The sequence below is a fragment of the Botrytis porri genome (genome assembly GCF_014898465.1).
Source record: "Botrytis porri strain MUCL 3234 chromosome Unknown BPOR_002, whole genome shotgun sequence".
Taxonomy (NCBI): Eukaryota; Fungi; Ascomycota; class Leotiomycetes; order Helotiales; family Sclerotiniaceae; genus Botrytis; species Botrytis porri.
The window spans coordinates 539,619-562,810 of record NW_024066076.1 but is presented as its reverse complement, the minus strand read 5'-3'; the positions used below and the strand labels follow the sequence as shown (position 1 = coordinate 562,810).

Sequence of the window (23,192 nt, the reverse complement as noted above, 5' to 3'; positions counted from 1 at the left end):
CTAAAAAACTTTATAGTTATTTATATAAATAATAAGAATTTCTAATCAATTATTAGAAATATAATTTAATATAATAATTATTTTAAAAAAAGTTTTTTTGTAACGAAAATCGTAACAATTTCAATCTTTTTTAAAATATAATGAGAATATTTATATAAAAATTATATTTTTTAACTATTTAAATTATAATTTTTATTATACATTTTATTTTTTCAAAAAATAATGATTAATTATTAAAATACAAATATTAAAAAAAAACCCTGATTTTAATATAATTTTGAAGTGGTGCACGTACTGATATAGTGCACGTACTGATAAACTACATTATTCAAAATCAATAACTTATTTACTAACTTATCTCTCTATCCAAATTTCCACAATCGAATATCTACACATCCCACCAATGCGATGAATACAACCACCATGCGCAGTCTGCGCACATCAATCCTCTTACATTCGCCCCTCAAACCTCACCATCAACCTCTGATCCATCTCAGCTCCCTCCCATCAACCCAGCGATTCCAATCCAGCACGCCTCTCTCGCCCTCCCTCCCATCTAACCTCATCCCCACCAACACCGTCAACGGCCCCCCCTCCACTCTCCCCGCGCCCCTCGATCTCCCCACCCGCGAACCCAACCAACCCTTCTTCTTCAAATACGCCTTCACCCTCGGAAAAGCCTATGCCAAATTCTACAAAACCGGCGTCAAAAACATCTACTACAATTTCATCGCTTCCCGCACCATCCAAACCATCATCGATGAGAAACACAAATCGTCTCTCTCCTCCGCCGTAAAAGGCGCTGCGCTCTCCCGCTCAGATTTCCAACTCCTGATCCGCAATCGCCACGATGTCAAGCGCGTTCCTATCTTCGCGCTGGTGTTTTTGATCTGTGGGGAATTCACGCCACTGGTTGTGATTGCCATTAGTAGTGTGGTGCCGTGGACATGTCGGATTCCTAAACAAATTGATGCGGATCGGAAGAAGTTGGAAGAGAGGAGGGCGATTAGTTTTAGAAATTTAACCATGAAGACTCCGCCGGCGGGAACAGATGCGCAGGGATTGAGACGCATGCAATTGTTGCATATTTCTTGGAGTTTGGGTCTGAGTAGTAGTGTGTGGGATTATATTGGAGGGAGATTCCCTGGACTGCCGAATGCGATTTTGAGGAGGAAAGTGGAGAGGAGAGTGAAGTATTTGGATATGGATGATAAGCTCATTCAGCATGAGGGGGGTGTGAAAGGGATGTTGGAAGAAGAATTAAGGATGGCGTGTGTGGAGAGAGGAATCGATGTTATGGGACGGGATGTCCATATGCTAAGGATGCACTTGAATGCTTGGTTGAGATCGAGAGAAAAGGTTGGAGTGGAAACTCTGCTTTTGACGAGGTGAGTTGACGAATGATCTTCGAGCCTCCAATACACCAGCTAACCATTTTACAAGACCAGCTGCATGGCCCTCGAAGCCTAAGATGCTCTAGTTACCCAGAAACACACACGACGATTTTGTACGATAGCACACGAATTTCATGTCCAGATACACGCACTGCAATTCCATTTCTTGTTCATTCAAAAAATCATCTCCACATGTACAGCAATTGTAGGATACGGGAAAAAGCAACCACACTTCTCGATAGACAAAAAGACCTCACTCAGTATATAGATAGACATAGAAATAGAAACATCTCTGCATTTGATATTATTTGTTTATTGAGAGCTGTGATTTATATCTACGCACCAGTGATTTCTTCTGTTCTGTTCTACCCCCTAACATGCTCTCATCGCTAGCTCTCCCTGAAACGGCATGCATCATTTACATCATACACGGAAGAAAACAAACTCTTAACATCATGATGACTCCCATACCATGCCATGCCCTAAACTCCCGAAATGCACATTTAACCATGATCCATCGCGTAATATACAGAAACGCCATTCCTATATGCAAATTTAACGATGGCCTCCCGATCGGAAAAGAACAAAGGCCACAAATCCACCGCTTACTGTCTGTATCTAGCCAATTGAGCCATAATAGCCTGTACCTGCTGTGCATCTTGTCCATTTTGTTGTGCAGCTGGCTGGCCATATGCAGCGCTGTTGTTATAGCCGGCGTAAGGGTCTGCAGCAGCTTGTGGCATTGATTGTTGGTAAATCTGCTGAGGTACTTGTTGTGGTTGTGGTGCTAACCCACCCAACAAGCTAACAAGGTCGACGGCCGAGTTTGCTGCTACAGCAGGTGCATTCTGCTGCTGAGGCATATTGTTCAACGTTCCGAGCAACTTTTGCAAAGTAGGATTGTCCAGCTGTCCCATAATGTTGGCAATGTTTGCATTTGGTTGTGCTGTCGGAGTTTGGTAAACCGGAGCTGGGTTTGGCGCGTACTGAGGTCTCTGAGCTGTGGCTTTCGCGCGTACGACAAGCTCGGCAGCAATCTTAGGTTCCAAATCCTGATACTCATCGAATCGAACAGCAGCGTTGATTCCTCCTGAGCGATCGAATACTTGCAAAGGTATTTTGCTAGCATTTTGAGACCTCATATCAAGTTGAGAAACTGCAATAACACCTTCGAGAATCTGTCTACGAATAACAGCTTGAAGGGAGAGTCGAGGGCTAAGGAACATTACTTCGGTTTTAACACCTCGTCCACGAAGTTCTCCCTCAACCCAGGAGACAAATCCTCGGTCCAACTCCGCCATAAGAATGATTTGAACATCGGGAACCATTGACGGTTCGCGTCGAGGAATTTGAAGTGTGCCATCTTCATTGGCTTCACGGGTTCTTGGGCTTGGGCTACGATCTCTATAACTGCCACGCTGGGCACCTGAGAAAGGAGATCGTGAACGACGCCTATCTCTGCTATCGTATGAATCATTGTTACGAGTAGATCTGTATTCGTCTCTGGATTCTCTACCCCTATAACTTCGACTTGGCGATGGCGACCTACCAGGTCGATATCCATCATGTGGACGTTGACTTCCATGCTGTGGTTGCGATCTATGGCGATCATTCTGGTTGCGATCGTTGTGATTATAGCCTGAACTACGAGCTTCTGGCTGAGGATTACGATTACGAGCTGATGTATTTCCTCTTGTTTGCTCGGGGGATTGGGATCTTCTCCAGGTCTGGCCGGCATTTCGAGTGTTCTTCTGTGCTTTGGACACTTCGAGGTCTGTACGAAGGATATTTATTAGCTTGGCTTCGAAAAGCAACATGAAATGACTTACGCATTTTACGACCCCTAACTTCCTTGCCTTGCTCCATTTCTAAAGCTTTATAACAAGAGGCAGCATCATGAAATTGAACAAATCCAAATGCCTGTTTGATCGATATTTGGGCAAGTTCGCCATACTTGTGAAAAACATGGAACAAGTCTCGTTTAGTAAGTTTTTCCGATGGAAGATTACCTGAACAGAAATTAGACATTTGATAATTAGTGGTATTGCATAAGACTTTCTTACCTATAAACAATCGTGAGCCTTTTGGGAATCTTTCCCAAAGCCCTTCAGTGACATATGTGCGTTCTCTATCAAGAAATTCATCATACTTTTTCTGCACTGTTGGTCCCCAAGGTCTGTCATCATTGTCATGTCCATCATGGGATTGGTCAGATGGAAAGCGACGGGTTTGTGTGTAGAGTTTTGGGCTGTTCGCATCTTGATGGGGATGGTTGAAAGAAACAGATGGGGGTGGGGGAAGTCCATATCGGGGATCAGTAGCGGTACCAGGGGCACCGACTGCAACTAATGGTGTTACACCAGAATGGTTATAGGAGTTGGGTTGGTGTGCAAAACCTGAACCTCCAACATTGTACTTATGGGGATCATCGAAAGAAGTATAATTGGAACGTTTAGGAATTTGGGTAATTTGTGGGCGGGGGGGGAGGCTTGCATGGGTAGGTAGACTCGAGCTACCTTTTGGAGGGGCATTGCTAGAAGAGGAAGAATTTGGGCGGGCAGCTTGTGCATTAATCTCGGCATTGGCAGTAATATTGTCCAGAAGCTGCTGAATGTCTATTTCTCCGTTTGGATCGTCAGAGTTTGTGGTTTCCGCTTTGGTAATGGGATTTTGAGAATCATCAGAGCTTTGGGCAGCTGTAGATTGAGGAATCGAGGGCACAGTAAGAGAAGGGATGGTATGGGCGGGCTGGGTTTCTGGGCCATTTTGGGTATCAGATGTGGCAGGTCGGTTGTTGGGAAGAGGATTAGACAATTCGCTCGCTGGCACTGTGTTAGGAAGACTGCTCGACTCTTGGTCAACTGCCTGTGATTGATCGCGACTATCTGAATGTTCTTCCCCATCAGAGTCAAATGTCATGGCATAATCATCGCCTTCGTCTTCTTCCTCAGCCTTTGCTACTGTTGTATCCTCATCCTTCTCATCATATGCATCTGAAAAGCGCGTATCGGAGAGTGGAGATTCTATATCCACAGAAACCATCGAGGATTCGATAATTTCAGGAACCACCAGAGGAGCCTTTGATGGCTCATGGGTCGCCGTCATGTTGAAAGTCGGATCAATCTGATTTCGAAGAACAGGAATTTCAGATGGGTTGGGAAAGTGAACCGGAAGTGGAGAGAGCGGTGATTGGATTTTTGTATGGAATTCAGGTGGTTCTGAAGTCATAAATGTCTTTGTTATGAGTGCGGAATGCACACAAACTATCAAAGTTGATTGGATCCGATATTTGACAATGTCGTATGCTAGGAGGAGATACAAACTGATAGAAAGTAGCAGATATAAAAATTAATGGAGTTTGGAGATAACTTGATAGGCAAAGGCGAAGCGACAAGTTTGCAATCCTGGTTTAGGCAAGATTTGATTTGCCTGCTCGATGGAAAACTTTGGGGGAAACTGCAGTCAAAGAATAGTTATCTATTAGATTATCAAAAGTAAGATTGTCGCCTTGGTAACGTAGAAGATTTTGATGTTTACTGGCGTCAAGTTGATGATTTTCTTGGGGATGTTGGGATTGAAGTTATGAGGTTGTCGCAATGCTTTTGATGATTTCTAGATATGAGTTGAGGGAGAGAATTGAATTAATTTGATCATGCCAAGAAATCTTGAAAGACCTTTTTCCACTAGCCGTACCGGTACTGGTGCTAGGTAGTCTTGGGGAGTCTGGCTCGGATAAAGCTCGGATCTACGAGTTTCGTAAATTTGCTTAATAATGCTTATGTAATTCAATTACAATTCCATCTGCCCTCATCTCCATTGTAACACTGCACTTCAATGCTGAAGCTAACCGGGAAAAGTTTCCATTGGTAAAGTATTTACATACTACCTCAGTCAAGCAATACCTTGCCAACATCATATGAACCTCCGGGCAGGTGAGATAGCAAAGAAGTTTGTCGAAGTGATATGCATTATTTTGCGAAGCTCACAGCTAAGCTGCTGCCACCATCTTCTCAAATTGTCAAGCCAATTTATACACCATCTCTTCAAATACGACCCTTATTCTCAAGGTTAACTCTCTCGAGTTGTAGACCATATTCTGTTCAATCTACAGATGACATTGAATTTGAGGTTGCCAGAATATGGTATTCTAACTTCAATGACTCAACTATTTCTACAAAGCTAGCCGAGACTACCTACTCAGCTGCTGGAGGTCCTGGTGGTCAAAAGACAAATAAGTACGCCGACGTTCTTGAACTCCAAAGATGAAGCCTTCTAAGTACTGATCCCCTCCAGAACATCTTCAAAAGCGAATACCATTTGGTCTATGAAAAAGCTCGATGCCATTCTGCCATTGATAATATCGAAAGGGTTGCGTCGTGGCACTTACTATGTGAAGAATACTGATGCAATTCAGATTCAATGTGATAGTAGTCGCAATCGGACTGATAATAAAGAGGAGACACATCGAAGATTAAATGAAGAAATCAAACGTATATACAGAACAACCGTTCCGGGAAAAGCTTCAGTTCAACAACAGCAGAGAGTGAAGCAATTGTAAGTCATGAATTTACTTCATTTTGTGTTATTTCGAGCAGCATTCATTTGTGAAGTTCATCCTTCCTACATAGAACATCTTCTTCTTCAATGATAAATGGTGGAAGAAATTCTTTTCGAGCAAACCGTGTAAGTGGAGGGGATAAATACCCAGAAGGTCAAAAAATTCAACCAGGAGGGAAACCTATCCGAGCGGAAGTTAAAGACTGAGGCCCGTCGTCAAGTTATGAGGGCAAATCAGATTTGTGATTTATATTTGAAGCACTTTATAATAGCAATACAGTTCAATAGCTTGAGATACTGCCACCTTTCTGGACACAAGAATGCGCTAATATTCATGACAGACAAACTTCAGCCAACATAGCAAGGTTAAAAATGAAGAAGCAACATGGGGATAAAAAAAAGTCTAGAAGTAGCGGAAAAGGTGGCGGTGACTTCTGAAGTAGACTTAATTACATCCTTCTTGTTTGGAATGATCTACTATCTTTGAGTTCACCGAGAGAATACGAATTGTTTCACCGGATGAATTAGCATATATGTATTATATTTCAATCACTTTGAAGCAGATGCTGTACATGAGTATTGGAAGTGGATGCTCACTGTTTGAAGATAAAAGTCACCTACGAAATCGCTTGTTTCACCAAGCAGCCTGCAGAATGTGCTGAAGAATTCATGATTTACTGATATCATGGAGACAAACATCAAACTGAAAGTCTGAAATTCATACGCAAATAAAGAGTTTTCGCGGATATACATACAAGCACCCGCCCCTGCCCCGTCTATATTTCAATGTAATCATGTGTTCCTCATCCTGACCACAAGGCTCAAATTATCCTCCCTGGATACCTCACCATAGACTTTATTCCTTAACCCTAACCCCGGAAGCAGTCATCAATCGCAAACATTATACAATATACACTCGCGCACAACACACTGTGCATCTCTTCGATCAATGAATCCCAGCACACACGTCGCAGATGAACCATCATCATCATCATCATCGACGTGAAAATCCCGTCTCGGGTCTCGACCCATATACCCGAACCTTTCCACACATTTCCACATCGTACAGATTCTTGGGAAAGTTTCCTGGCGCGTTCTATCCTATCCATGGCTCACACTTAGATGAAGAAGTCCCATTCCATTACAACAGGAAACCCAACAGAGATCACTGGGAAACAGCAACAGCGACATTGGGGATTCCCTTAAGCGAGGTACGTCGCGAGGGGGCAAGCTAATTACCTAGCTTGCTTGCGTCTGAAAGGATGAGTATGGATATGGATATCTGCACAACTGTGACTTTTCCGATGTGGGATTATTCAGGGGTTCTCAGACATTACCATTTATACATGTGTACATACCTAGGATTAATGAAGCACATGAAGAAATATACAGAATTTAGAAGATCATTACTTTACACACATTACCCTAAACGACAAACCAAGATCGAAACCAAAGTTCTTTCGATTCGATTCGAGTGTGTGAAAGTTCGGATTGTAATATCGAGTTATGATAAGCTAGTACTTGGAAAATAAAAGAAAAAAATCAATTACTATGATAATCTATTCATTTCGAGAATAAATCATTTACATATAAACATATAAACATACAAACATACAAACATACAAACACAAAACCAACTCATCAAACCACCAACTCAAAACCAACTCGAACCAACCCAAAACCAACAATCAACCACTACCAACCACTACCAACAATTCCCAACAACCCATCTCACCCACCCCCCCTCACAATATCTCACAGCATCTACATTAACCTCCCTCTCCCTCTCCCTCCCTACCCTATCCACCCAAAGAATGCCTACCTCCCAGAAAGAAAGAAGCACAGCCCACCGACCGCCATCGATTGCGTGGAGGAGGAATATCACAAATGGAATACGAGAGATTAGTTATCAAATCAAGTCTACACACCTCCCTATTGACCACCACCCTAGTGACCAACCTACCAACCTATCAAGCTAGCAGGCATGGGAACTACAATAAACCGCTCAACAATTCAAATCTAGACAACCATTGTGAGATACACCAACCACTCACTTTGAAAAGAGGAAAAGACAAGTATAATAAATATCAAATCGATGGAAAGCTACGCTACCAACTCATTATTCACTGACCGGACCAGGATATCATATGCTGTTTTTCCAGAACGCCAATTCAAATGCCTACTACCTCCCTTCCTTCCTACACTTTCAATCCAATACTATCCCATCCTATCCAATCAAACATCAACATTACCACTTTTCACTACCCAATCCAATCCAATCCATCACACTGATCATACAAATGAAATTCATATTCGTATTCTCATTTGACTTTCACTTTCGCTATAACTTTAGCTTCCTCATTCTCACTCTCACAATCTCTGTCCCACACCCAACCTATCCAATTCCGTATCACTAATCACACTAGGTGCAAAACTACTCTGAGTCCTCGTGCTCGGATTTCTATGCATATCATTACCGAAAGCCGCAGCTAGATGTGGATTGCGTGCAGCAATCCATGCACCCGATTCCATAGGAGCTGGGGATAGACTTTGGGCACCTCCATACATCGGTGGAACTGTATCATTTTCATTCTCGACGTCGTATGGAGTATCGTAGTTTGATGTGAGAGAATCAAGATGTTCAGGAACGGCCCGATTTTGATATAGATCCTGGTTTCCATCGAGACCTCGCTCAAGACTCTCGTGGGAAATGGTGGGGCGTACGGGGGAGGGAGCTATGATGGTTGGTTCGAAGATCGAGGTGCGGGGGCTGTGCATTATTCTGGAGAGGCGGTGTTGTTCACCATCTGGTCCAATGTATGAGGTGTCATCATCGTCAAGAGGAAAGCCCATGGTATCATGTCTGACTAATGGTCCTGGTCTGGTGGGAGACCCGATATTTTGTGACAACTGAGAAAGGCGATTTTGTGTCAATTGAGACAGGCGGTTTTGTGTCAATTGAGATAGGCGGTGTTGATCTGTGAACGGATTTTGTGTTGGAGAGCCGAGGTGGTTAGATGGTGAGTGATATCCATTTCCTCCGGCGGCCATTCTCGGTTGAGATTCCTCATCATTTGGTAGAAATCGGTCTGTTTCCATATCACTTGAAAGGTCAGGATAGCTGGACTGTCCGCCTCTCAAATATGCTCCTTGATATGAAGTATCGGCAACCATTGGTGGTCGAGATATTTCACTATCACTACCTTGACTATTCCTTTTGACAAACGGTACACCAGCAAATGAAGAGTTTAATCCATTGTAAGATACTTGCTGAGTAACTCCTTTCCGACTAGCAGCCTTCTTAGTTTTCCTCCTTTGCAATAGATAGATAGCAATGAGAGAGATGATCAATAATGCTCCAACACCACCAAGAACACCTGCTAGTATTGTTGTTCGATCTGTTGATGATAGTCCACTTGAGGAAGAAGTAGAAGTTGGGAATGCGGAGTTTGTTTGACTTTGACTGTTAGAGGTAGTTGTTGGAGTAGCTGCAGATGTATATACGGATTGATATGCGGTTGTCTGAGCATTGTATTGACCTTGTGTTGTTTGACTTCCACTTGATCCATAGCTACCGGAACTGTCATAGCTTCCTTGGGCACCAGCTTGGCTTCCTGGGGTACCACTACCTCCACTGGATCCTACGCCATAGTCGTCCATCTCTTTTGACGGTAGATGTACGACTGATTACTACTTTCCAGTTTCTTTGCGCGGGTTTGTTGCGTAAGAAGATACTCTTGGTACACGAAAGAAAATTAAATAAAAACAAGTGAGAAAGCCAAAGTACAAAACGAGAGTATACTTGAAACAAATAAGCAAGAGCTGAAGCAGGAGGAGAAGGAGAAGGAGAAAAAGAAATGGCGCGGCCGGGGCAGGACAACATAATTAAGTGAATTTCAGCGCCATACACATCAATGACAACACAAGACGATATCCTAGTCGAGACTTACGATTTTTTGTGGATTTGTATTGTTGACAAGGCGCAGTCCCAGCAACACGATTTAAGTTTTGGAAGATCACATTCGGTAGAATTTTGAGATGATATATCTGTGACGACGCGTCTTTTGCGGTGGAGTAATTATATGGAGACAATTGTATCACGTGTAGAATAATTATGCTGTTAAATGAAAGGAGATGGATGAATTTGTGTGGCATGGTGTGAAAATTCAAACTTCTGGAACTTGTTTTAGAATTGGGAAGGTTGGTGTTGAGAAAAAGGAAAGAAGCAAGAAGCATGAAATGTTGGATCAAGGTTTGATGAAAGAAAAGAGTAATAATAAGGACTGAGGTGAGGGTTGGATTGAATAATTATCGATAGCAAGGTTCAGGAACAGAACACATGGGAATGGTCGAGGTTCCGCCACAAGATGGGAAGATGTTTAATGAGATGAATGAATGAATTGAGTTTGAGAATGATAGAAGGTGGTGGGTGGTAGCTGCTTTGAAGAATTGAATGATCACAGTTATAACAAATTAACAATGTATCTATCAATCTTTATTACAGACTAGGTAGTGACAAGTACAAAGTATATCATCGTGGTCGCGTATAGTGGATGTACTGTGTACTGTGTACTAATAGTAGTAGACTAGGAGTGAAGACAGATACGAGATCTCTAGTGGATCGTACTCGTATTTGGTGGGAGTGAAGTGTCAAGTGAAGTGCGAAGTGAAGTGAAGTGAAGTGAAGTGATTCAAGTGAAGTATGAAGTTCTGCCCTGTGTTTTTGACCCGAGGTACGCTCGAGGTACTCTACAAGAAAAATTCAATTGATCTAGCCATTTCCCCAATTCACAACAACCCAATTACCAATTTACCAATACCCTTTCCAACCTTAAAATAGACTTTTACATCATCATGACCAATGAAATCATCATTACCTCCACTATCAGGGTCCAGGTTTGTTTACACGTCAAAAAATATGTATGGCGGAGCATTTTGGTCTTTTATTAGCCGTACTAAACTGTTCTGTTGAACCACAGTATATTATATCAGTCTTCACTTCAGTGTGATAGCAGTCTTCACTTTATTCTATTATCAGTCTTTACTTCATTCTATTATCAGTCTTTACTTCATTCTATTATCAGTCTTCACTTTAGTGTGATATCAGTCTTCACTTCATTCTATTATCAGCCTTCACTTCATTCTAATGTCAGTCTTCACTTCGACCATTTCTATCACTCTGTACTCTGGACTCCTTACTCCCTACTCCCTCCTCACTCCTCCAAAGCAAAGCAAGTAAAAGTAAGCAGCGCAGCCTTGACCGCCAGCCAACTCTTCGGAGCATAGAACGGGTGATCAGCAATTGGAATCTTTGAGAGCCACATAAATAATGTAATAGATCATCTTTTCCTGAGCAGAGTATTCGCGATTATCACAGAAGATCAATTCAATCAATAATTATGTGTAACCCTTCAATCTCCTATCTTGACTCTTAGACTTGCGCATCAAGGTGAAGGGGTTCGTATTCATTTCTAGTCGTATATGTACATGATCCCTTGAAGGCTTGAGCTCAGTCGTCTTTTGTGCAAGTGAATGCTGGATTTTGGCCGTTGTAACGGTAGCGGGGGTAGCTGACCTCGAGCTTACTAAGCCGATAGAGCAGGCACCTAACATATCTAATAACTGTTCAATGTTCATCCATTGCCCCGCAATCTAACCGCACCTGCAATACCTGAAAGACCATCCTTTTCCATTCTGGAACTCCAGAACAACTAACTTCCACCAACCCTTCAAATTTACTTATCAAAAACTCTCCGAGAATCATCCGTGCAGAGTGGTTCATCATCACATTCTTGATTTTCGTGCGCACTTTTTAATAATATACCTCATCTAATACTCCATCACTCCGCACAACAAGATGACCTCCTCGAATCTCCAGGGTTCTCACCCGCAACCCCAAATTCAAGCATGTCGTTATAAGACTGGAAAGACATTGGGCGCAGGCTCATACTCAGTCGTCAAAGAATGTGTCCATGTTGATACGGGAAGATATTATGCCGCGAAAGTCATTAATAAACGATTGATGGCGGGAAGAGAACATATGGTAAGAACTTTTCATTCCTTTCACATTGATAATGTTTGCTGACACCTCCTACTTGTAGATTCGTAATGAAATCGCTGTACTCAAACGCGTTTCCATGGGCCACCAAAATATCCTGACATTAGTCGATTACTTCGAAACCCTCAATAATTTATATCTGGTTACCGATTTGGCACTGGGTGGAGAGTTGTTTGATCGCATTTGTCGAAAAGGTTCCTACTTCGAATCCGATGCTGCAGACCTTATCAGAGCAACGCTTTCCGCTGTGGCCTACCTACACGATCATGGCATCGTCCATCGAGATCTTAAACCCGAGAATTTATTGTTTCGAACACCAGAAGACAATGCGGATTTGTTGATTGCAGATTTTGGTTTAAGTAGAATAATGGACGAAGAGCAATTTCACGTTTTGACCACTACTTGCGGTACACCAGGTTATATGGCACCAGAAATCTTTAAGAAGACAGGACACGGAAAACCAGTCGATATATGGGCAATTGGTGTCATTACATATTTCTTACTATGTGGATATACACCTTTCGACAGAGATTCTAATTTGGAGGAAATGCAAGCGATTCTCATCGCAGATTATAGCTTTACACCCATAGAATACTGGCGAGGTGTTAGTCGAGGAGCTCGAGAGTTTATCAAGAAATGCCTTACAATAGATCCTACCCAAAGAATGACCGCCCACGAAGCATTGTCACACCCTTTCGTCACCGGAGAATCAGTGTCAAAGGATGGTAAAGGTAGCGATTTACTTCCGATTGTTAAGAAGAACTTCAATGCCAGACGTACCCTTCATGCTGCCATTGATACTGTACGCGCCATTAATAAACTCCGCGAAGGACAAGCTGGTATGATGGACGGTTCAAAATCTATGGAGCCAGATCGTGGAGCTAGACCTTTGAATCACAACAGTAAAGATTCTGGATTGGGTGGAATGGGACCTGGAGACGGAGATGGAGACAGTGCTATGGATATTGATTCAGGATATGGTACAGCAGGTACGAATAATGATGAGCGTGAAAAGTTTATGAGGGCTATAGAGAGAAGTTCTGGTCAAGGTCAAACAGAAGCACAAATCGAGGCGCAGACTAGGAAAATTGCTGAAACGACAAAGGGTTTATGGTCTGCAGGAGCGGCGAAGGTCTCGGGAAGATGATGGTGAAAAAGCACTTGATATTCAAACTTCTATTCTTCTTATTCTCTTCGGCCCTTTACCATTTTTTTATCTTCTCCACACCATGCTACTGGACGATACGAATTCCTTACGACCATGGTCTATTTCTTCTGGCGTTTCACGTCGACTTAATATTCAAATGAGGAGTTGAAGTATCTTTTTGAGCAAATTTGGGCTGGGGATTTTGGTTTGCATGATGAAGATGAGATTTGAGACAGTTGAGCTATGATATGAGCTCTTGGAAACCTAGTGGGGTGTATTGGGAAGGAAAGCTATAGATTTCTTAATTAACAGGATACCATTTCACAATGCAATGCTAGTCTTGGAATTTCACATGTTCATGAGTAGAACACTTGGGTAATCTTCTTGTTCTTCCTCTTAAACGTACTAATTGGATGTAATGGGGCTATTCGCATCAAGTCTAGCCCTTCATGATACCTTGTTTGTGTCCGAGTTCTTGGAGTTCTTGGAGCATCAAGCACTCTTCCATCTAACCCCGTGATTTTTCTATAATTCTCCATACTCACAGTCCACATATTCCCTCAAAACGCCCCCACCAAAGGAGATCTCCCCCTCGAATTGATACAAACGGAAGCAGCCGTGCTGATCTGAAGATGCCAAGCGAGAAATCTATATTTATCCATTTATCCAAACAGATAAGGTATTAGCGTGCGAATGGAACCTTTAACTTTGTCGAGTTTTATCTTGATCGCATCCACTCTAGACGCCAGTTCACATACTTGACACATGTGATTTACTGCGTGTCGTGTGGGAATCTTAAATGCCCAGAAGCTTGGGCGGGCTAAGATGTTTGACAGTTTGGATGTACGCATTTTCGAATGGGTGGGTGGGCGCAGTCCTACAAGTCTACTCTGTACGTACGGTGTTTCTCTGGATATTTTCTTTCTCGAGTCGGCACGTACGGTATGGTATGTAGCTTATGGTGGTATCGTGTCGCATGGGTGGAGTATGGTTTCAGCGGGTGGAACTTGGTGGGTGCTTGGCGGGCTGGACGGATGGATGGAAGGTGTACTGTAACGATTTGGTGACGGGACGGGATAGGATGGAGAAATGAGGGAGGTGGGCAGCTGATGGGTTGGAGGATAAATATTCGACGGGTTTTCCGGTTAGGGGAAGGATTTCTTATTTATTTTACTCATCAGACTTTATCGGTGTTTAATTACCTGCGTGTTCCTTCTTGGTTTTGTGCTTCTTGAGATTATATATATCGATTAATAGTCCCAGGCGGATTGTCGATTCATCTCGTTGCTTGATAGCTTTTATCGTCGTCTCGTCTCGTCTTTTATTGGTGTTCTGTTCACGTTACATCAGATCATATCATATCATATCATATTACATCACATCACATCAAATCATCATCATCATCATCAACGATTAACCTTATTTCCCCACAGATATTCCTCACGTGAATATCACTTGATACTCACATCGAACCCGCATTTCCTGTTCAGGAACGGAGTCGCTATTTCTACTTTGAGTTCCGGAGTCGAGAATTTGCAAGATCGTATATATTTATAGAAGAGAGGTTCTCTACGGATTATATTGAAAGCAAGCAAGCAGGCAAGCAAGTCGATCAACTATATCAGCTCATCGTCAAAGGAGATCTCTTTATTGAGCCCTTCGAATACCGGATATCTACTTCTTGATTAACTTACTTGAAGTATATCACCATCTTCATACTATTCCTCAAACACAACTCCACTCAACACACAAACAAACAAACCAAACCACCAAAATGTCCGCCCCCGAAACCCTCCCCGTCATCGCCCGTCACCTCCTCCGTTACAACCAATCCATCCTCTCAAAAACCCACTTCCAAAGCACCGCCAAAAACCTCTACCACCAAACCTCCAGCGTCAAAGCCTTTGCCAGCTCCGAGGGCGTGCGCGGAAACCCTCGAAACAGATATGATGTGCACGGAAACGGGTATTTCACGCATGGAAAACGGGAAGGGATGGCTGCGAATTTGGAGATGCTTGGAGTGAGGGGATTTGGAACGGGTGCAATGGGGGAGAGAGCACATGTGTCGATCTCGGCGAGGATTGCAGCGAGCAAGGGGGATAGAGAGAGGATCTTGAAAAGTATTGTGAGGGCCAGGGAGAGGAGGGGAGTTGTGGGTGAGGGTGAGGGGTGTGTGGAGGAGGGGAGAATTTGGGAGGAACAGGTTTATCCTCCTGTGAATGGGTGGTTGGTTTGATGGGATGGGTTGATAAGGTTTATTCTTGGGATATGTATGTGTTGGGATGGAGAAGGAGGGAGGAATGTTGGATGTTAGATGCGGGATATTGAATCCGGGGTGGGCACCAGAATATATACATCGACTGGAACACTGATGCTTGAAAGATGAATATCAGGCGATAGGTTGATATCAGCAATATCACTTCGACACCCACAAAAAGACCTCAAGGTGGAGATGAAGAATCTGGAGGCGGCCATTCATTCATGTGTTCACTCACTCATTCACTCATTTATTCATCATATTCTTTCCTTCGGGGAAAGGGGGGTTTGAACTTGATTGTTGTTGAATCATTTTCTTCTTCTTTTATAGCATAGTCTGGTATGGTATGGGTGTATGAGTTATACTCTTCCATACCATCTATCTATCTATCCTATCTACACCAAGGCAGGCAGGCATTCAATCAGATTGTATAAGAGTGTTTGAAGAAAATAGAAAGAAGAAAAAGAAAGAAGGCAAAAAAGAAAGAAATGGAGATTGGAGAAAAAGTCAAGTCGAAGACGAATTTTAGATTTCGCTTCTTACGCATTATGAATAGAGTTTGGGTTTTTTATATACACATATATTCTTCTTCTTCTTAGATAAGGATAGGATTGGGATGGATACAGTTAGATATATATAAGAATAAAGATATAAATAAGAATACATATGAGAATACATACATACAAAAATACAAACCACAAAAAAAATAAAAAATACATTCATCATATTCTCGTCTCACTCCTCCCTCCCCCCTCCATCCCTTTTATTCCCTTCCCTCCCCTCCCCTCCCTTCCCCACCACACACATCACACACATCACATCACACATCACACATAAATAACCCCTTTCCCTCGAGCCATCCAACCAATCCATTCTCTCACACTCAATGCTTCTCAATGGATAATATAATATCCAAATACTTCTTCTATCAGTTAATACTAATATATTATACTGAATATTACTAAATAAATAAGATATATATCTATCTATCTACCTACCTACCTATCTATCTACTTACCTACCCACCTACCTATCTATCCATACAAAAAGACAATACAATACATAATAACACACACTAAAAACCATCCATCCATCCATCCATCCATTCACTCATCTTCCAAGTAATAACAAATTTATAATCACTAGATAAAAATCTAAAGAAAAACAGATAAATAGATAAGATGATATATATACCTACCTAGGTATACCACAAACGAAAACTTGGAGATGAGGACACCTGATTATTGGGGAATTTTTGATATATTTTGACTGTGAGGATTTATCTTGTTTGGATTTATGTATGTAGGTATAAGGATGTAAGAGGATGGTTTGGTAGATGAGTGAGTATTTCCTAGTTACTAAGACTCAGAAGGAGACTGAGGAGGAGAGGAGACTAGAATGTCAGAGTAGGTATAATGATGATTGAAATCAAAATTTATCGTCTCAACTTTGAGATAAACGGGTTGTGTTGTGTTCACATACGATGGAACGATGAAATCATGCGGTGAAAAACTCATTCCTCATTCCCTCATTTCTCGAGAGACAAAGCTCTGTCGAAAAAGCAAAGATAAGACTAATGATAGAGATGTAACAAACAGATAACCTCTGTTCAAAATTCACATTGATCCAAGTTCGAAAACAATCAACGTATTTAGAAATTGATAGATTCTTAGTATCGAGTCGTACTTTTTCGTCTCGTCTCGATATTGAGTATCTTATAAAAAGCCCACCTCCTATACTCCTACCCAGACCCAACGCCTTTTGAAACCTTTCCTCTTTACATTATTATGCAAGGTCTAGATTGTTGCTTCTCTTATACCTTGACTCTAGCCTTCCTTATCTTATGGGTGGGGAGTCAAAGAGGGTAGAGGGTTATTGGCTGCCACTGGTGTGATTCCTGACTTTCATCATCGAACGAGAATGCGGACATTTCTCACGTCCACATCTCCAAATTCGCTCAATTGTGTGCGTAATGCGCTCAAATGTCAGCCTCTTAATCATACTACAATCATTCCAGCTTTCGGAGTGTATGTTGCAAGACCGTCTGAATACCTGAATCTAATTCTGGTAATGCTATGATTGCCTCAATCCATGCTCTTGTCTTCAGTGATAATTGAGTTTTATCATTAGTATTCTCCAATGATTCCTTAAGACGGTTTAGTGCAGATCCGATGGCGACTGCAAATTCGGGAGAGGTGTGATCGATGCCGATTAATGGTTGACGAATATAACAGTTGCATGTTGTGGGGTCATTGGGATATGATTCCAACATACTGTCCAAAACATGTTGGAGGATTTTAGGAAGACATTTTACTTGAGTAAATGCTGCGAACATATCGAAGAATCCTTCTGCTGCGACTGATGAGTAGAATGCTTGCTTTTTAGCCACATCAAAGATAGCAAGTGGAATGGCACCATTGAGAGCTGGTGTAGTCATTGGATCTTTAGCAGCTTCCGAATCTACTCCTACTCTTGCCATCATGCTTGGTTGCATTGTGTTATCCTTGAAATCTGGAATTGCAATCATGTCCTGTGAGGTTGTGAATCCAGATTCTTCCGGTGTTTCTTCGATTTCTTTTGGAACTTCGATAGTCCGATCAATATCCAAGCCAAGAATCCTCCTACGTATAGCAATCTTTGCCAAATAGATCATCTCTAATTTCGCATATTCGATCCATAAGTCCTTACTCCTAGTACAGAATCGAGTTCCTCTCTGCATATAACTTCTTGCCTCATTCATATCCGCATCCAATTCCAACGCCCATTTGGCCGCATATAGCCACAATTCCGGTTTGGTGGGATGTAATCGAATTGCCGCTGTCAAAACCGTTTTGAATTTCTTCGTCGCTTTGGCTTTCCTTGTGTATTCCAAATATGACATCCATAATGCGACATCTCCAGCATGCTTCTTTACACCTCGATCAAATATACCGAATACGCGTGCTTGACCGGCATGCGATGAGCTTCCTTTTATGCGCATTCGTTTGCATCTTTTTTGACGAAGTTCCTCAAGACTCATTTCCCATGCGGCATATCGAGCAAAATCAACGGCTTTTGAACCTCTCACTAACACTCTATGTTCGAAATCGGATCGCTTTTTAACTAGTGTTTTGATTTCATCCTGAATCCAATTTCTTGGTTAGTAGTTGATCGCATGAGATAGCCACGACATATAAGATGTAGAGAGAAATACTAAAACTAACCTTTGTAAAGATTTTCTTTTGCTCCAATTCTTGCAATTGAGGAACACCTTGTTCCAGATAAAATCTTGCTTTATCGTTTGCGCCCGACATTGTTGAATTATATGAAGATTGATTTTTATGATGACTCTCTGGACTTTTCTTTACCTTTGGGGAAATCTTCAGAAATTCTTTGGGCGGTGAATGATTGTAGAAATTATGCCGATCAATTTAAGCCTAGTCAATGGAGACGGAATATCAAAAGTCCGAGTCCCCGGCCAACAAGGATTACCTTTCATCCGTGTCATATTTTACGTGTTTACCCAGGTACACTTTGAACTCTGCGCGCCACGAGTTTTTTTGAATTGAACAGCTTTTTTGAACTGGTTCCACCTTGACAATTTAAAAAAATCCCACCAGACGTCACGGAGCTTTCGGAGAAGGCTGAGAATTTACCTTGTAAGTCCACCCAGGCAGGCTCCAGGTCTATTGGAGGGGAAAATCCAGTATCAATCGACTTGCACCGAATTGCACCGAATTGCATGAATCGATTGCATGACTTTTACGGCCTTCACGGCTTTCACGGCTATCCCAAAAGGCTTGGTCTCCAACAACTCATCGCATCTCATCGCATCTCATCTCATCTCATCTCAAATCAACGCGTGCCCACTTGTACCTTACATTGAACCCCATTTGTGATTACCATCCCATCCCATCCCATCCCATCCCATCCCATCTCAATTTTTCCTTCCCTCTTTCCTCTTTTATCTCTCCGGATGCTACGAACTACACTCATTTGGATGTGAATATTTCATATACAGAGTGATTAGAATCACAGATGGCACCGAAATTCAAGGACGGCGACACTGTACTCGCTTTCTCAGGTAAATGGGTGTCATGGACTCATACTGCAGTCGCATATGGTAAGAGCAAACGAATCTTGGGTTTGGTTCTTTTTTATGTGAAAATGCTTACCATTCATCAATAGCTGCTTTTCTCAGCGCACTCATTGTTGGAGTTTCACTTCATTATCATAAAATCGTTCAAAATGAATATTATGGTTATCCAGATGAATGGTTCCCTTCAGTTTCCGCGACAATTGGAGATCGATACCCGGAACGCTCGTTTTTTATGGTCTTTATAGCTATTACATCTGGTATGTGGCAGGAATCAAGATATCGGAGCCTTGTAAAGCTTCTCTAACATCTCTTTCAGGCCCTAGATTCGCTCTCGTTGGATTATGGTACCTTCTCACTGCACGACCAAATTCAAAGTTACCCAAGTTTGTTGCTTTCGCGGGCGTTTTTCGTACTCTTACATGTGGCGGTTGGACTTATGTTACCTCTACGGACGATCACGATTGGCATGATATTTTTATGATTTCATATTTGGTTGCTACTTTGCCATGGACTTTAGGATGTCTAGCATTGAGTCCAGACAATGCACGAGCTGTTAAATATCGAAAATATTTCGCGGGATCTTTCTTTGGAACTTTGGTACCTCTGGTTTACTTTTTTATACAGCACAAAGTTCACAGAGTCGCGGGGGGTAAGATTTCTATCAAATTAAGTGTCGAATTTTCAACTAATGGAACATTTAGCATACACGGCATACGCTTTCTTCGAATGGGCTTTGATTTTGTTTGATGTGGCTTTCGATGCTGTTACAGCTCTCGATTTTGAGACTTTCGAATTAGTTGTGAAGGATGTCAAGGGTCAGTCTAAGGGGTACGTCCACTGGCTTCCAAAATAGTGTATAACATTTTTGTTGAATGTAACATTATTATGAGCACGTCTAAATCAATATCATTATTTAGAAAAGAAAAGATGATGGTTGATAAAGTCTATGAGAAAGAGTTTGTGATATTTAATTCCTTTTTAAAAATGTTTGGCTAATCGGTAAGTAGAAAAGAAAGGAAGTTGGTCAACTATTCGGTCAATCTTTTGCATGGCCTGAAGCTTTTGATGCAGCAGCTGATGTCTATAATGGCGTAAGTAATCATTTTCATTGTCTAGGAGACTTTTACTGAGATTTATGTAGTTCGTATTCTGGTCAATGTTGACTTCTCTGGGCATAGTCGTCTGGTGTAAGTACTTGAAAAGAGACTGGAACGAAACTCGCTAATCTTGTCAGATTTTCCTCTTTGGCATATGGGTATCTCCGGCTATGAAGTTATGGTTATGTGTACCATTTCTCCATTGTTCTTGGGAATAAGATCCATTCGAGCATTGATTGTGAAGAATCTTCGGACATGTCATCTCATGTCTTTAATTGGCTTATGTGCCTATCAAATCACGAGTCCAGCGCCTAGACTTTTCGCCGTTGGCTTTGGCCTTTGGATGTCATGTTTGTCTTGGGCAGCTACTTGGTACGCATCAGCAGGACAGCCAGGTCGTCTCGAATCGAAAATTTCAGCATGGACCATTGGTCTCATTGCATCAAGTGTTGTTAAATTTGCATTCCACACCAATAATCCTATCTGGCCCATTGCGCATGCTGAAAATGGTGGTTTGAATGGTTATGGTCTCATCGTTGCTATTCTAGCTGTCTTGCGATCCACACGACCAAGTCAAAGTTTGATCACTGGAGATCAACTTTCTGTCCAAGGACGTAAGGAAGGACCATCACTTCTTGCTGGTCTTGGCATTGGAGGTCTTTTCTTTGCTTTGCATTCTTTGCTATCCGATTCTAGCACAATGATTCTTTGGGTCTGGGAAGGATACCCCGTTCGTGGTCCAATTTCAGCACCTCATGGTGCCTGGACCATTGCTGCAATGGGAGTTGGTCTCATTCTCGGATTATTCAACGAAACTTTGGCTCGTAGCTGGACGTTGTATGGTATTGGTTGTGTAGGTGCTGCCATGCTTACATTATACAGTCATTGGAAAGGGTATTATGGTGCCTTGGTTTTGACCGTTTACCTCATGGCTGTATCTGTTCCTTTATTGGGATCAGCTGCCAGAAAGAGCCCAGCTAAAGCGTTTGGAATTGGTTTCCTCGTATACAACTTTATGGTATTATTCCATGTTTGGGTTGTGGCTTATGCTTTTGTTCCAGGTGGTCCTCTTGTTAGAGAACACACAGACTGGGTCATGACTGTCACTATGTTGTTGATTGGTTGTGGAGTTTTCGCTACATATTCATCCACTCCCGCCGCACAACGAAAACGATTCAATGCGTTCTTAAATCAACGAAAGCAACGTTTATACTACCTCTATACAATTGCAGCTCTTCAACTTACTTCTATCTCGACAGCATATATGCGTTTCCCAACGTATGATTATGTTCCTTACCACAAAGAGGAGAAGATTTTCACAGCAGGCATTTGGACTATTCACTTCAGTCTAGACAATGACATGTGGTCATCCGAATATCGTATGAGAGATGTAATCAAAGAATTGGAAATCGATGTCATTGGTCTTCTCGAATCGGATCTTCAACGTATTATCATGGGCAACCGTGATACAACTCAATTCCTCGCAGAAGATCTTGGAATGTATGTTGATTACGGACCAGGTCCCAACAAACACACTTGGGGTTGTGCACTACTCTCCAAATTTCCAATTCTCAATTCTACCCACCACTTACTCCCATCACCTGTAGGAGAATTAGCTCCCGCGATCGCTGCTACGCTAGACGTATACGGAACTCCAGTGGACGTCTTCGTCTTCCATTCAGGTCAAGAGGAAGATCCTGAAGATCGAAGACTTCAATCTGAATACTTAGCTGACTTGATGGGTGCTTCTACAAACCCATCTGTTCTCCTCTCTTACCTTGTCACCAAACCTCTGGAAGGAAATTACAATACTTATGTGTCTGAGAGGTCGGGTATGCACGATATTGATCCAAGTGATTGGGATAGATGGTGCGAATATATCCTTTATAAGGGGCTTAGAAGATCGGCATATGCAAGAGTTTCCAGAAGTACAATTACGGATACGGAAATTCAAGTGGGGAAATTTTTGGTCAGAGAACCAGAGGGAGAGAGTGATGAGGTGAGAAATAGAAGAGTGGATGAAGGGGATGTGAGTGAAGGAAAGAGATTCCCACAATTATTTAGAGGTGAGGGGGTGAGGGGACATAGATATCATGTTTTTGATGAACCGAGATATTATGCTTAGGTTAGGTTAGGTTAGGGTTCGGAATGAATTTGGGAATGATTGAATGAATGATTGGACGGGTGCAGGTGTATCTATGCATACTTAATATATCTTTTATCTTTTATCTACTTTTATCTACTTTTGCATCTTTTGTCGTGGGTTTCTTTTCTTTTCTTTTCATTCCTGGTTATTATCATATTTATCATTGTCATGTCACGGACAATGGAAAACGGAAAATAAATACTCAATTGTGCTATTCTATGCTATGCTATTCTATGCGTTACGAAATGGTATTTATGATTTGATGTGTTAGGGATAGAATAGGAGGGAGAGGGAGAAGGTGGAATCTAATTGGCAATTTGGGAGGCAGGAAGGGAGGAAATACTATGGATGGGTAAATGGTGTAAGGAGGGAGAGGGAGAGGGAGAGGGAGAGGGAGAGGGAGAGGGAGAGGGAGAGGGAGAGGGAGAGGGAGAGGGAGAGGGAGAGGGAGAGGGAGA

General features: G+C 42.1%; 9 protein-coding genes across 9 annotated transcripts; 6 read left to right on the top strand and 3 right to left on the bottom strand.

The window, feature by feature from the left end:
• Positions 1–408: 408 nt before the first annotated feature.
• EAF01_001260 (uncharacterized protein) lies at positions 409–1,696 on the top strand (the record flags this gene model as incomplete). Its single annotated transcript, XM_038909510.1, has 2 exons — positions 409–1,388; positions 1,444–1,696. 2 exons carry the CDS (start codon positions 409–411, stop codon positions 1,478–1,480), a joined length of 1,017 nt encoding a protein of 338 aa, XP_038774322.1. The 3' UTR covers positions 1,481–1,696.
• On the bottom strand, positions 1,697–5,000 carry EAF01_001259 (uncharacterized protein). The gene is made up of 3 exons (XM_038909509.1): positions 3,458–5,000; positions 3,224–3,403; positions 1,697–3,168 (listed from the first exon to the last, which is right to left on the bottom strand). Exons 1-3 carry the CDS (start codon positions 4,620–4,622, stop codon positions 2,000–2,002), a joined length of 2,514 nt encoding a protein of 837 aa, XP_038774321.1. The 5' UTR covers positions 4,623–5,000; the 3' UTR covers positions 1,697–1,999.
• Positions 5,001–5,357: 357 nt separating this feature from the next.
• Positions 5,358–6,389, top strand: EAF01_001258 (uncharacterized protein; the record flags this gene model as incomplete). Its single annotated transcript, XM_038909508.1, has 3 exons — positions 5,358–5,629; positions 5,688–5,948; positions 6,293–6,389. 3 exons carry the CDS (start codon positions 5,358–5,360, stop codon positions 6,387–6,389), a joined length of 630 nt encoding a protein of 209 aa, XP_038774320.1.
• A 1,932-nt stretch (positions 6,390–8,321) lies between these two features.
• Positions 8,322–9,611, bottom strand: EAF01_001257 (uncharacterized protein; the record flags this gene model as incomplete). The annotated part of the gene is made up of 1 exon (XM_038909507.1): positions 8,322–9,611. The coding sequence occupies one exon, from the start codon at positions 9,609–9,611 to the stop codon at positions 8,322–8,324; it is 1,290 nt and encodes a 429-aa protein (XP_038774319.1).
• A 1,194-nt stretch (positions 9,612–10,805) lies between these two features.
• Positions 10,806–11,237, top strand: EAF01_001256 (uncharacterized protein; the record flags this gene model as incomplete). Its single annotated transcript, XM_038909506.1, has 2 exons — positions 10,806–10,847; positions 11,082–11,237. 2 exons carry the CDS (start codon positions 10,806–10,808, stop codon positions 11,235–11,237), a joined length of 198 nt encoding a protein of 65 aa, XP_038774318.1.
• A 571-nt stretch (positions 11,238–11,808) lies between these two features.
• Positions 11,809–13,156, top strand: EAF01_001255 (uncharacterized protein; the record flags this gene model as incomplete). The annotated part of the gene is made up of 2 exons (XM_038909505.1): positions 11,809–11,994; positions 12,053–13,156. The coding sequence occupies 2 exons, from the start codon at positions 11,809–11,811 to the stop codon at positions 13,154–13,156; spliced, it is 1,290 nt and encodes a 429-aa protein (XP_038774317.1).
• A 1,774-nt stretch (positions 13,157–14,930) lies between these two features.
• On the top strand, positions 14,931–15,392 carry EAF01_001254 (uncharacterized protein; the record flags this gene model as incomplete). Its single annotated transcript, XM_038909504.1, has 1 exon — positions 14,931–15,392. The coding sequence occupies one exon, from the start codon at positions 14,931–14,933 to the stop codon at positions 15,390–15,392; it is 462 nt and encodes a 153-aa protein (XP_038774316.1).
• Positions 15,393–16,931: 1,539 nt separating this feature from the next.
• Positions 16,932–18,928, bottom strand: EAF01_001253 (uncharacterized protein). Its single transcript, XM_038909503.1, has 2 exons — positions 18,617–18,928; positions 16,932–18,534 (listed from the first exon to the last, which is right to left on the bottom strand). Exons 1-2 carry the CDS (start codon positions 18,704–18,706, stop codon positions 17,422–17,424), a joined length of 1,203 nt encoding a protein of 400 aa, XP_038774315.1. The 5' UTR covers positions 18,707–18,928; the 3' UTR covers positions 16,932–17,421.
• A 502-nt stretch (positions 18,929–19,430) lies between these two features.
• EAF01_001252 (uncharacterized protein) lies at positions 19,431–22,713 on the top strand (the record flags this gene model as incomplete). The annotated part of the gene is made up of 8 exons (XM_038909502.1): positions 19,431–19,515; positions 19,581–19,748; positions 19,808–20,140; positions 20,193–20,319; positions 20,409–20,451; positions 20,499–20,582; positions 20,633–20,678; positions 20,726–22,713. The coding sequence occupies 8 exons, from the start codon at positions 19,431–19,433 to the stop codon at positions 22,711–22,713; spliced, it is 2,874 nt and encodes a 957-aa protein (XP_038774314.1).
• Between the last annotated feature and the right edge of the window lie 479 nt (positions 22,714–23,192).